General features: G+C 38.6%; 1 protein-coding gene across 4 annotated transcripts in view; it reads left to right on the forward strand.

Annotated features, from left to right (window-relative positions):
* Nucleotides 1-2,082: 2,082 nt before the first annotated feature.
* gabrg2 (gamma-aminobutyric acid type A receptor subunit gamma2) overlaps nt 2,083-13,921 on the forward strand; it is an 87,484-nt gene continuing 75,645 nt past the window's right edge. For 3 of the 4 annotated variants that reach the window (XM_039688269.2, XM_039688270.2, XM_039688272.2), the window contains exon 1: nt 2,084-2,533. In XM_039688269.2, the coding sequence (XP_039544203.1) occupies nt 2,418-2,533 (116 nt within the window). In that variant the 5' untranslated portion in view covers nt 2,084-2,417. Of the gene's footprint in view, nt 2,534-13,921 lie in introns of all 4 variants that reach the window. The other variant, XM_039688271.2, reaches the window with a different exon arrangement.

Here is a 13,921-nt window from a genome sequence, read left to right on the forward strand (position 1 = left end):
TTCATTTTATTCATTATTACTCAATTCTAATTTGTTAAATTTAATTAATAATATTGCTTGTAATCTGTTGCCACATTTTTTTTTTGATTAGATAAAGCATATTAATTTTTACAGTGTAGTGTAACAAATGCCTGAGGACTAAAACAGCAAATAAACTAAAAACAAAGAATCAAACTAAACAGAACATAAATGGAACTTTACAATCTCTTTAATAAAACTTTGTTAAAATTTGATTTACGGCTTTCTCTCTATGTGGAATTCTAAAACTCAAAAGTGAGGTAGATTATTAAATGAAAGTAGAGAAAAGTTCTGCAATTACAATGTTAGCGATAGTCTCGCCAACAACAATGTTGGTTTGCAGCCCATTCTCACATTTGGACATGCTTCAATATCTGACGCTTTAGGCGCCCTTTAGCGTCAGTGAGATGACGCCCTAGGATCGCGTGTACCCTACCCCCACCCCACACCTAAACCTAACCGCGTCCTCTAACTGACGCTTTCCTTTGGCGTCAGTTAGATGACGCCGTGGGATCGCGTCATGTAAGTGACGCTAAAGGGCGCCTAAAACGTCAAATATTGAAGCATGGTCAAAGGTGACGCCTTGGGGTGAGAATGCGTGGGCTGTGGTTTGGTGACATAATTTATTCGAGTAAAATAATTTTGGATAACCCAACAGATTAGAGGAGAAATACTGCATGTGCTGTGTGTTCTCAGAGATAGGCCAGCAAAGCAAGCATGACCACAGGCACGATAGGCTACTTCCCTGGGCTAACTTTTGTGCTGAGCACTAATACTGAGCATTCGTGGCATAAGCTGACATCAGTGGAAATGAGGACAGGCCAGGAGCGTGAATTATAATCCGTTTTCCATTTTATTCCTTCCCAGTGGCTAAAAGAAGTGGATGGACTATTCAGGCACAATGCCTCACTTAAAAACATTAGATAATTCATTAGACACATGGTGTTATATAAGCGATTTTCTAAAACATATTTTCTGGATTGCTTGAGGATAATTTAACTTAATGACCTAATTATTTATTTGTGATATAGTTAACATTTTGACCTATATATATATATATTTAGATATTGTGTTGATCTATCGATCTATGTTTGTGTGTGTGTGTGTGCGTGTGTGTGTCTGTTTCACCAGACATTTCACTTGAGGACATTTAAAGCGCTGTCCATGGTACTGGAATACAACATGCTCGACTTGACGTTTGCTTGATGTGTGCATCTGCTGAAAGTGGGTTTCCTCCCATAAATAGCAACTCTGTCAAATTGTTTCACTTTACCTGATGATATAACGCTACCTGATTACAGATATGTGACATCTGCAAGCTGTACGCAGCGATTGGTAGTAGCCTGCATCACGTGGAATTAACATGCTCTTCTTTTTCCTCATGCTGTGAGGCATGACAGCTTCCTGTGGTCGCATCACGACAGACTCTCTCTCTCTCTCTCTCTCTCTCTCTCTCTCTCTCTCTCTCTCTCTCTCTCTCTCTCTCTCTCTCTCTGTCTGTCTGTCTCTCTAGTGGTAATTGCACTCCAAATCACGCAGGACTTTAATATTGTTATTTATTGATATGATAAATAATTATCATCAAAATATTCACATAATTTCTTAAATAATGTCCCCTCTACAAAATGTATTAAATAATGTCCCCTCTACAAGCTATTAAAATAGCTTATAAACTGCTTAGGAGAAAGAAAAAAAAACATTTTAAAGTAACTAGCCTATCTACTATACATTGTCAGCCTCATCGTCACATGAAAAATGTATTTAAATCTTAACATTAAATGCTTTTAAATTAATTTTAACAACATAACCTATATAAAACTATCGGAAATCTAAAATCGCGTTCGAAAACACAAAAATGCCGCGATAAAAACGCTAATGTTTGCGCACAGACCAACTACATTACAAAAGTTTTGTTTATTCCCTTTTATTAAATATTGTTGTATTTTGTAATAATCCTAGCATAATAATCTAATAACAACAGCAACAAACACGTAAATGCAGACGCTATGCCTGCGGTTAAAATGTTAACTGGATATAGATTTTATTAATAGAAGCATGCGAGCTTTGGGTCCATCTCTACCACGCATGTGTTGTGCTTCAGCGACGTGCATCAGATCGGCTTTCACACACAATTCATCTGCATCCACACTTTTAGCAGTTATACTGGACCCGGAGAGATCGCATTTATCTTTTTTTTCATCTGATTCCAGTGATCTAGCCATATCTGATATAGCAGGACACTCGCCTTCATTTGGTGTGCGGGCGTTTTGTTGTTTTTGTGACGGCTTGTATTGCATCGCAGCAACGGCTCTGAGACGCCAAAGCGATCTGCTATGTGTAATAGCGAGGAAAGGCAGTAAATAAAGGGGACGCGTCGATCTGTGTGAAGAGCGAGCAAGATGGTGATCATGGCTTCTTTTCATTTTTCCTCTGAATGCTTGAACGCGATGGCCATCCCCGAGATCACACTCAAGCTATTTCTATGGGCTTTTCTATTCGCCTATCTTCCTTTGAGGTAAGAATATCACATCAGCAGACGAATTTAACATTAGTTATGATACGCATACGTTGTGTGTGGAGTGTCAGCGATGATTTACTCTATTTCCCTTGGATTCCTTTGATCTGTTTTAACGTCCATGTTTTCACATTGCAGTGTGTGCCAGTTATATTTATATATAGGCTATATGCTAATAATATATATTAAATTAAATATTATATATATTTATAGGCTACACGACCACCAACATATTTTATACATACAACCTCATAATAATAGTTATATAATGACTGTATTTATTGAGAAGAGGTGTGTCATGATTCAAACAGCCATTAAACTGAATCTGGGAAGCAGGAATTCAAATGAGACTTTTCCCTCTATTAACAGTATGCTATTTGTCATTGTATACAGTCAAAGGGGTAAAGTTCATCTTCGTCATGTACATGACGCCATTTCAGTCCAGACATTTGTTTAAGAAGATTTAAGTCAGCGATTGACTCCTCCTCTCCACCTGCTGTTGGGATAATTCTGGCCTAACAGTCTAAGTTGATGGACCACAAAACTACAAACAAATCAAATACATATCAAAGTGTTGATATAAAGGAAGATCATACTGGGTTTTACCTGTCATTATTGGGATTGAGATTTTTTTTTTAACATGTGGTTCCCTGCGATAATGCTGAACGTGTAAAAATAATCAGTTTGAAATGAAGCTGTATGTAGCATTGGCCTAATCAAAAACCAGAAGCCACGTGATATTGAACCTTCTGTCCATCATACTAGGTGTACTTTTTTCAGATGGTCAGGAGAGTCTCTAATGGGAGGAAAGAGTGAGCCCAGAGCTATTGGGGGCCCCACAATGATTTTGACAAACGGGGAGCCCCCATCACCGGCTCCCTAATTCTATAGAGGGGGCTCAGAAAACCTAGTTTGGTGAAATGAAGTCACAAAATATTAATCTAATGCTTGTCACTACTAGTATTTGTTTAAAATAAAGTAACTGAGTAACTGAACCTTGATTTTTCAACCATATGATGTTAACTGGAGACATGAGCAAATATTAAGTGAATCATTTGTATTTAGATCATCTTAAAAGCCTACTTAAAAGAACATAGTCGAATAGGTCACATGGGCTGTCTATGTTTTAAAAGATTACTGACAAAAGCGTTTAATATTGTAATTATAGTTAAAGCCTGCTTATGTCCCTATATATATTTAACCCGTCCTTTATGTTTGTTTAAGTCAGATCTCATACCATAAAAGGTTTCGGTAACACTTTATAATAACTACACGCTAATAATCATTAGTTAAGCATAAGTAAACCATTACTTCATCATTCATAAAGCATTAATAGACATTAATAAGCAGTTCATAAATACAGCTATAAATGCTTTCTTCTTGATTTAAAAGCATATCTATAATTTGTTTAATAATTGTATTTTCATCCTTTATTAATGATCAATTTATCATTTCTAAATGAAGAATTGCATTTTTTATGAACCAGTTATTTAAGAGTTTTCAGTGGTTCATACGATTACTTAGAGCGAGTAAGTAAATGATTAATAAACTATTTAAATGTACATTCATACATCTTATTATTCAGACATATAGTGATGGTTACTTAATGTGTTAATAAATGCTTTATTAACATGTATTAATGCTGTAATTAAGGATTAATTTGGGTAGTTATAAAGCATTTAGTACACTCTAAAAAATGCTGGGTTGTTTTAACCCAACTTTGGGTCAAATATGGACTAACCCAGCTGTTGGGTTAAATTTTTACATTACATTTTTAACCCAACATTTCGGGTTTGTCCATATTTGACCCAAAATTGGGTTAAAACAACCCAGCATTTTTTAGAGTGTAGTGGTCAGTTAACTATTTTTGTGACCTAATCTAAAGTGAGGACTAGTCATGCCTTGTATTTTTAAAGGCTGTTAAATATTTCTATGTTCTGTATCACTGTGTTGTGTTTGTTACATTTTACTGTTTAGAAGATTGACGAGTCTTTAAATCACCTTTATAAATGCTTTACAAAGCATGACTAGTCCTCACTTTAGATTAGCTCACAAAAATAGTTAACTGACCACTACTAAATGCTTTATAACTACCTATTTACTACATTTACTTACACTTTCTAAGTGGTCTTATGAATGACTGACAACTCTTAAACAACTGGTTTGCAAATAATGTTATACTTCATTTAGAAAATATTAATTGATCATTAACAAAGTATGAAAATACAATCATTAAACGCATTATAGATATGCTTATAAATCAAGAAAAAAGCGTGTATAGCTATATTTATAAACTGCATATTAATGTCTATTAATGTTTTATAAATGATGTATTAACTGTTTACTCATGCTTAACTAATGATTAATAGCGTGCAGTTATTATAAAGTGTTACCAAGGTTTCTAATGTGTACATCCAATCCATTTTCAGATAGGGCATTCACCTATCCACGTCTATTGATTATTGATTGGGAAAGGCTTGCCAGACCTTGTAATTGAAGGATTCTAACTGTTAATACAGGAGCTGTGCAGAAATTCAAGTAGTTCTTAACAGTGCTTTAATCACTGATTGACAATTACTTGCTGAAGGAATAGCACTGATACTGTCACTCAGGGTTATCTCCCTAATCTTCATGATCTTTGAAACCGAATACTGTAGGTGTTCAACTATTTTTAAAAGAAAGTTATATGTAGACATGTAATCTCAGAAGCAGATGCCAACAGTTCCCTTGAAAATATCTGTCCATATACGTAAATTGACTTAGATTAGCGTCCTGGAGTGCCACTGCCCTGCAGAGGTAAGCTCAAACTCTGATCAAACTCCCCTACCTGTGATTCCCGAGTGATCCTGAAGTCCTTGATTAGCTTGCTCAGATGCATTTGATCAGGGTTGGAGCTAAACTCTGCAGGGGATTGGCCCTCCAGGGCAAGATTTGAGGAGCCCTGACCTGATGAAGTTATTTTATTCCTTGTAGGATATTTTTTTTCTGACCCATAAGGCATATCCGAGGCAAGTGTCAGATTCAAGGAGATTAAAAGCTGACAGCGGGTGACTGACAGTGTGGCGCTGGTGACTCTTGTTAGCTGTACCCCAAGATTATGTGACATTTACATCTAGAGTTGCACCACAGGGGTTAATACTGACTATAGAGGCATGATAAAAAGATTTTGATAGTACTGCCTTAGATTGGACTCAGCCTGCTGGTTTAAGAGCCAATGCCCTTAGTAACACCTCAACATGTTCTGAACCAAAGCTCAGCTATTTGTTAGTTGACCAAGCCACCAAAATGCTTGCGGTGTGTTGCATAAAAAGCCTTGGGAGATATGTTATGAAATCCCCCACCCCCCAATTTGTTTTTCGCAAATGTAACAAATCTTTTCATGATTTTGGCTGCGAAAGTAAAATTGAAAACGCACGTTGTGGTAGATAACATTGGGCATGGCACCTCAGGACTCCAGCCCTGAATAATGTCAGTCTTTCTATGAGTTTGCTTGTATGAAACAGTTGTAATTAATCCTTAAAGGGGTACTTTACCGCTGGAAAAATGGGCTTTCAAAAAAACTTGGCTGCCTATTCAGTAGAAAGGAAAACAAAAAATGAAATCAGTGCTACATCAGAGATTCTTTTTGCCAAATAGACAGGTAAACTTTGTGCTAAGTGTTGTTAAATGTATATGTTGCTTTCCAAGGCCACTCCCACCAGTCTGCTATAGATAGATTTACTTAGGTCAAATACTGCCTTGCTTTAGTAGGGAATAACTCTTAGTCAAACTCTTAGCAAACTTTTAGTCATAGTGGTGTCGACTTATATTATAAGGGTAGTTTGATTTCTAACTTTATTCTCTCAACACTCAACAGGGATTTACACCGATAGTCTGGCGTTATAATTTATTTGCTTTCGGTGTACTGTAGAGTGGGTAAAACTGTTTTTAATGGCAGGCTAGCAGTTACCGTTGACTCCTGCTAGCCTAGCGCCAGCGAACTATGCAACTGGAATGACTGGATGAAAATTTTTGACAACTGTCTACTGATAAATACCACTAAAGCTAACTTGGAAATAAGGCCTGATGTCCAAAATTCTGAACCACCCCTTTAACCCTCAGGTGCTCTTCAGTCATTTCTGACCGAAAAAATGTATGTTTTGAAATGTTAAAAATCACAGCTTCATCGGAATGTTACGAAACTTGGTGACTTTTATTCCATTGGGTATGTGAACACACAAAAAAATTGAGGTCATGATCCGAGCATGCTAAGTGGTCGTAAAAAAAATAGTCACACTTGTGCTCTTCGGTCAAAAATGACCGACCATAGGAAATGAATGGGAAATTGACAAAAACACAAAAACTTTGAGAATTTTTGTGTGTACAATCTACAAATCGGCCACGATGCAGAAAAAAAAGTGCTCAGCATTGACGGGGTGACACTCTAAAACATCAAGAGTGCAAAACAGACATATCCCCCTCCTATGCACACACATACACACACACTTTTATACACAAAAACACCAATAAATTTTGATTAAAGAAATCTGTTTTGAATATTTAAAAATCACAGCTTCTTCAGAAAATTCAGTGTGACAAAAAAATGTGTCACACTTTTGCTCTTCTGTCAAAAATGACAACCCATAGGAAATGAATGGGAAATTGATACAAAAAAAAATTCTCTGAAAATCTACAAATCGGCCACAATTCTAAAAAAAAAAGTACACCGCAAGAAAGGGGTGACACTCTACAACATCTAGAGTGCAAAACAGACACACCCACCAACACACACACACATACAAACACACTTTTATACACATACACACCAATAAATTTTGATTATAAAAAGTATGTTTTGAATTTTTAAAAATCACAGCTTCATCACGATGTTACGAAACTTGGTGACTTTTATGGCATTATGTATGTGAACACGCAGAAAAATTGAGGTCATGATCTGAGCATGCTAAGTGGTCTTAAAAAAAATAGTCACACTTGTGGTCTTTGGTCAAAAATGACCCCATAGGAAATGAATGGGAAATTGTAAAAAAAAAAAAAAAAAAATTGTGAATATTTGTTTTTTGTCATTTTTTTTATAAGAAATAGTTTTTGAGATTGTTTCAACTATATATACAAATCCACCAACAACAACAACAACAAAAATGTGTTCATAAACAGCTGGGGAATTCACATGCCTCTCCATAGAGAGCTGTACATGCCATCTAGTGGTTACACCATGATTCTACGCTTTTTCTCTATACTGTAACCAGATGGTGCTAATTTTCTTCAAAAAATATTTTTTTTCTGAAGGCCTAGACTCTATATTAAACTAAAATACTGCATTAATATTTTTTTGAAGAAAATATACACAGAAAATAATATATATTTTTCTATGGCAAAAATAAACCATAAATATTGCATAAATATTAATAAGTTCATTTAAATTGTCTCAAAATACTAAATTAAAAAGAATAAATATTATAGAACAAAAATAAATTGCATTGGTTTTACTGGGATGGAGAAAGTTTCATTTTTAGGTGTCCGGTCACTTTTGACCGGGAAGATAACAAGTGTGACTCCGAAACGAAGAGCACCTGAGGGTTAAAAGGTGCATATTTTTATATAGAAATATTGCCATAACACTGGAAGTTCCTGATGTTTGCTTTGGGGGCCGAAGCTTACCAATTCCGGGTCCTTCCAGTCGACCTAGCCATAGATGATTGGCTGATTCTGGCCCAGTCTCAAGAGCTTGCCCTTCGATATCTAGATCGATCCCCACTTATCTTCTCTATATGGGGCTGAGTTTCAATGCCAAGAAAAGCATTCACTTTCCTGCCCAGAGGGTAACTTGCTTGGGGGTTAAATGGGACTCTATCACCATCGGGGTCACAACTGTTCCCTGCTTGTGTCAAGACCATTTTACAACCTAAAGCAATGGTCAGGACATTACATAGGTCTCATGGCAGCTGCGTTACACGCTGTGGCTTTGTTCCCTTTCTACTTGGTTCTGACCCCGGTTCCTCACCTTGGGTCCCACTCTTGGTGTGTCTTGCCCTCGTAACAGTCTTAAGTGGTCGTCCAGCCCAGGTTATCTGGGGAGGCATCATCTTGACTGGCAAATTAATTGTATCAAGTTGATGGAATAAGTATTTCTGGGCCCGAAATAATTTCTCCCTCAGTTGAGAGGGTGTCCTAGTGTGGCGGGACAACACAGCGGCAGTCTCTTACATAATCACATGGGAGGTCTGCACACATGCAATCTGAACAGAATGGTGAGGCAGATTTTCTCTGGGCCCAGGAGAAGTTCCTGTCACTCAGGGCAGTGTACATTCCAGGGCATCTGAATGTGGGAGTTGATTTACTGTCCAGACAGAAATTACACACAGGGAAATGAAACTCCACCCAGATGTAGTAAAACAGATCTGGACCAGATTTTATGAAGTAGACCTCTTCGCGTCCCAGCAGACCACAATGTCCCCTCTACTTCTCTCTGAGTCACCCAGGCCCCTGCTGGGTCTGGATGCAATGGCGCACACATGGTCAAAAATACTCCTGTATGCGTTTCTTCCAGTGGCTCTGCTCCCGGGAGTTCTAAGGCCATTGCACACTGAGCACGAAATATTCGTATGCGTATTTTCGTGTTCGTCAGCTTAAAAATTCGTCACGCATAGAAACCTTGCACACCGAGTCCGTTGCGTATTTCTTAAACCTTTGCGGGAAAAAACGCAAAAATACCAAATGGATTCGTCAAGCAGTGAGGATGATTTTTGCCCTCTCTCTTATTGAAAAGGGAAGAAAGAGAAAATATTACGTCCATCCAATCCTGAAATTGCGCCGAGAGGAAGGAGAGTTATCAAGGAGTTGCGAATTTATCCTGAGCGATTCAAAATTTACCTCAGAATGTCAGTGGGACAGTTTGATGCTTTGCTGGCGATTCTGGAGCCACATATTAAAAACAAGACCACCAATTTCCGTGAACCAATCGATCCTGAACGGAGACTGGCAGTGTGTCTGGTATGGACTAGGTATGGACACACACACGGACAAACACACACCCGCGCGCGGCCCGTTGGAAGCGCTGGGCAGACAGAACAGCTAGGCTGTTATTGTGTATATATTGTGCCCAAATAATACATTAGTTATCGAATAGGCTGCTCAATCACACCTTATTCGATCCTAAATTTCAATCTGATTGAAAGGGGAGGTTTATTAATTTCATAATCCAATATAGAGAAGAGAACATAAACACTTGATCGAATTGAAAACCGAAACTGAAAGCACGGCGCATATGTGCACTGATTTGAGGACGAGCTCCTCCCGGCCCTGAATTGTCAAAAGACCTCTCAAAATGCTGGCTCTGGATGCGAAAAACGCAGAAAATCGAACCCGATCCGATTAATTTTATGACGGACGAAAGTTTCGGAGGCGGTGTGCAAGCGTGACTGACATAACGTGAGGTCGAATTTTTTTTTTAACGTGCGAAAATTTCGGATGCGAATTTCGGACTCGGTGTGCAATGGCCTTAAGGGTCTTGCCTCTTACTGACAGCACTGCGTTGGCCGAACAGAGTATGGTTCTTGGAGATAATATCTCTCCTCGACGGCTCGCCATGGGCGATTCCGAAGAGTCCCAGGCGGAGGGCACAATCACCAGGCCCGACCTGTGGAACCTTCATGTTTGGCCGCTGATGGGTACCGACTAAGGGACACTGGGCTTTCGACTGACGTTATTGAAACCATTCTACGTGCTAGGTACCCAGATAGCAAACTGACATTGAATCAACGTGGAAATATGACATCGAAACAACGTTGATCCGACATTGTTTTGCTCATCGAATTAACGTTGAACCAACGTCAGACGCGTCATTCTTTCAAAACTAACGGAAAATCAACTTGAAATCAACGCGTTGTTTCAACGTTATGAAAGCAAACCAATTTTCGATTTTCATTTAGCTTTGAAGAATGCCGCGTCTGACGTTGGTTCAACGTTAATTCGATGAGCAAAATCAACGTTGTTTCAATGTCATGAGAGACGTCGTTTCCACGTTGATTCAATGTCAGTTTGCTGTCTGGGTAGGGTTGGGTACAGAAACTCGGTGCCAATGGGGAACCGGTTCTGACGTAAACGGTAGTAACGAGACTGAATCACTATATGATATTACATTGAGTCAACAGTTTCAAAGTGAAATGTCTTCTGAGTGGCCCTAAAAGCGTGTTCAGTTTTGTCTAAAACAGTAGAATGTGAATCTGGCGACATTTTTTTTTTGATGGACATTTTATTTTGTCCGGTGAGTGGCGCTAAAATGTTAAAGTAAAGTACAGCTTCATTAAACCCTAAAATTACCCGATAGTGTTAACAAAAGCAAATGTGCCATTTTAGTTTGATTCTAGTAGCCTAGTCTTTGAGCTCTTTTGACGTAACTCGTGTTTCATGGGATTTTATAGCCGAGCTTCATTTATTTTTTACATCACAAGCTCATTGCTGTAGCAGCTGAGCTACCGAGCAAGCTTAGTACATCAGAAAAGCCAAACATATAGAGCTGGTAATGGGATGCAAACTCCAAAGTATTCGTTGACAAATCATACACTATGGTAAAAGTGTTTTGAGGTCATAATATAATATCCTGCAAGGAGCTGCTTGAAAATAATTCTTTATTAATCCATAAGCTGCCCCTAATCATATTTTTGTATGAAAAGGATTAAATGTGCTTTCTGTTTTGCTGCCTCTAGTGTTCATTTCTGTTGTATGAATGTATTGGTACACATTTTACAAACAGATGCGATGAGACCCGTTTTCCGGTTTGGTCATCTGACGCACGGCATAAAGCCTATTCACTAACCGAAAAGGAAGGAAGTGAGTGTGGTCAGGAGCACTGTCTTTACACACAGTATTTTAAAGGGGTCTTGAACTGTTTTTTTTAAATTTTATTATATTGTTGTTTGAGGTAAACTTATGATGTTCGCTTGGTTTTTGCATTCAAAAACATCAAAATGAATAAGTAATAGGCTATTTTGTACCCTAGTTTTGAGCCTAGCTGAAAAACGCACGGTTTTTATGGGCGTCTCACACTGAAGACTTGGAGGTAAACGCCCACTGCTGTGAGTGGATAACAGTTTTGCATATTATAATGAGTTTCGACTCACCTGTCGATGCACTTGGGGGAAATTGCTTTGAAAACGTCCAATGTTGTAAAATGGGAACCGGAATGATTCGCCCATACATGTTCGACCCAGAGTCCGTGTGTTGCACAATTCCTGACGGCACAGCACCGTTCTTTACTCTTAATCGGTCTGCAAATCCAGTCTTGTGTACAAAACAATCCTCATTGAATGAAGCGATCAGACGGACAATGTTTTACCTCATCAGCTTGTCATTAAAAATAAAGTTTTGCAGTCCTATTGGAATCCAGAGGAAGCTTATGCAGCGACTGTCTTCTTCCACAACCAGGCGCTGCACAATATTCTGTATTGCTCGGTAGCTCGATCCGGTTTGTCATCGCGAGTTAGGCCTATGTTTTTTCAGCCCGTTCTCATCCTTTAGCGCCACATAGAACGCTATATGACAAAACGGCGCTATACTACACATATGGCACCCTTTATCGTTAATATTCACGCGAACCCAAGGCGTCATAAATCCTTTCGCGTAATATGAGACTACCCTACCCTACCCCACACCTAAACCTAACCATCACAGCGCGTGTTATATTAACGATAACGGGTGCCATGTGCATAGTATAGTGCCGTTTTGTCAGGTTATTTAGCTATGCGTGTAATGCACGAAACGGTGATCTTCAACTTCAACTTGGTGGTGTTTTATCCTCTTTGACGTCATAGTTCCCCACTTTGAAAAACGAGTCGTTTGCTGATCCTGGTGTCAATAAAAGCTTTTTTTAATTTATTTTCAGTTCTGAAACTTACAGGATATTCTTATAATATGATGACCTCTTAGATGTCAAAAGCTCAAGGAAAATTTGATTTCTCAGTTCATCACCCCTTTAAGCTCAACTGATTCTATGGGCTCGAAAGGAGCTCTTACCTGAAATGATGAAAGAGGTCCCAGGAGGGGGATGAGGCGCAACCTGGACGGATTCAATCCGAAACCTGATGACCCGGTCATCCTTTCCATCAACAGCATTGTGATGTGCTGCGATTGCGGCAACACACACCTTCAAGGTGAAGGGGGACAGCCTCCGCTTCAAGACTTCTTGAAGGAAGTAATGAGTGGTCGATCATGTGGAGCATTCCTAAACTATACCTGTGAAGAGGTTTTTTTGTATCCATATTTGGAATTCAAAGCATACAACCTCACATGACCCTAGACCCCCCCACCCCCACCCCCCAGTTGGGAGCCACTGGCTTAATGGCTGGCACCTGTCTACACTATAGACCATTTCACAAGATGTAAACAACACTGGTCCAGAAGCACTTCCTGTTTCAGTTTTTTAACACTACATAAAAGCCGGGATAAAATACAACCAACAGAACATTTAAAACTGAATCAAAAAGTTAAACAAACATCTTTAAGATGTTTTCTTTACATGTGAAATAAAGAAAACAGTTGAAACAGGAAGTGTTTCTGGACCAGTGTTGTTTACATCTTGTGAAATGGTCTATATGTGAGCATTGAGTTGCTTCAAAAGCTATAGATAACGGATGCCGTCTCCTCAGGTAATGCAATCGTGTAATCGATTTTTAAAGTGCACACAATGATGAGTTATCCGAAATAATCCACTAAACTTGACAATTATGTAATCATCGTGACAAGCCTGCTTGATGTTCACTTTAACTAAAGAATTCTGTGTAAAAGTTGGGTCTTCATTTCTTTGTTAACTGCTTAAAGAAAATAAGAAGAAGAGCTGCAAGAGGGATTCACAAGCTGTTGATGAACAGCTTGTGTTGTTGAAAAATGTGTTGTTGAAATAATGCAGTGTTTTTTCCCCGTATAATGTACAGTGAAATGTACTGAAAGTGTTGTATTGTAGTCTTGCCTTTCTGAAATGTTTCTGAAGCTGCCAGAGCAGTACAGCTCTCAGTCACATATGCCTTGTTCCAGTTTCTCTCAAGGATATCTACGGACTCCATGGTTACTGCCTCACAATATTGTTTGATTGCTTTGCCAAGGTCCTCAACCTTCATTATCAATTGAAGATTAGATAGATAGATAGATAGATAGATAGATAGATAGATAGATAGATAGATAGATAGATAGATAGATAGATAGATAGATAGATAGATAGATAGATAGATAGATAGATAGATAATGTTGTAGATGAAAACAGAGGCTTGCATTTATCGCACCTTCTCCTCACAATCTGACTTTAGGAGTGCTGCCAGGGACTGAGAACTGAGAAACGCCTGAGAGCACATTTCCACCTCTAATGCAACATTATTATTGTATGTCTGTCTGTCTCCA

Source organism: Pimephales promelas, chromosome 19 (genome assembly GCF_988280905.1).
Source record: "Pimephales promelas chromosome 19, fPimPro1.hap1.1, whole genome shotgun sequence".
Taxonomy (NCBI): domain Eukaryota; kingdom Metazoa; phylum Chordata; class Actinopteri; order Cypriniformes; family Leuciscidae; genus Pimephales; species Pimephales promelas.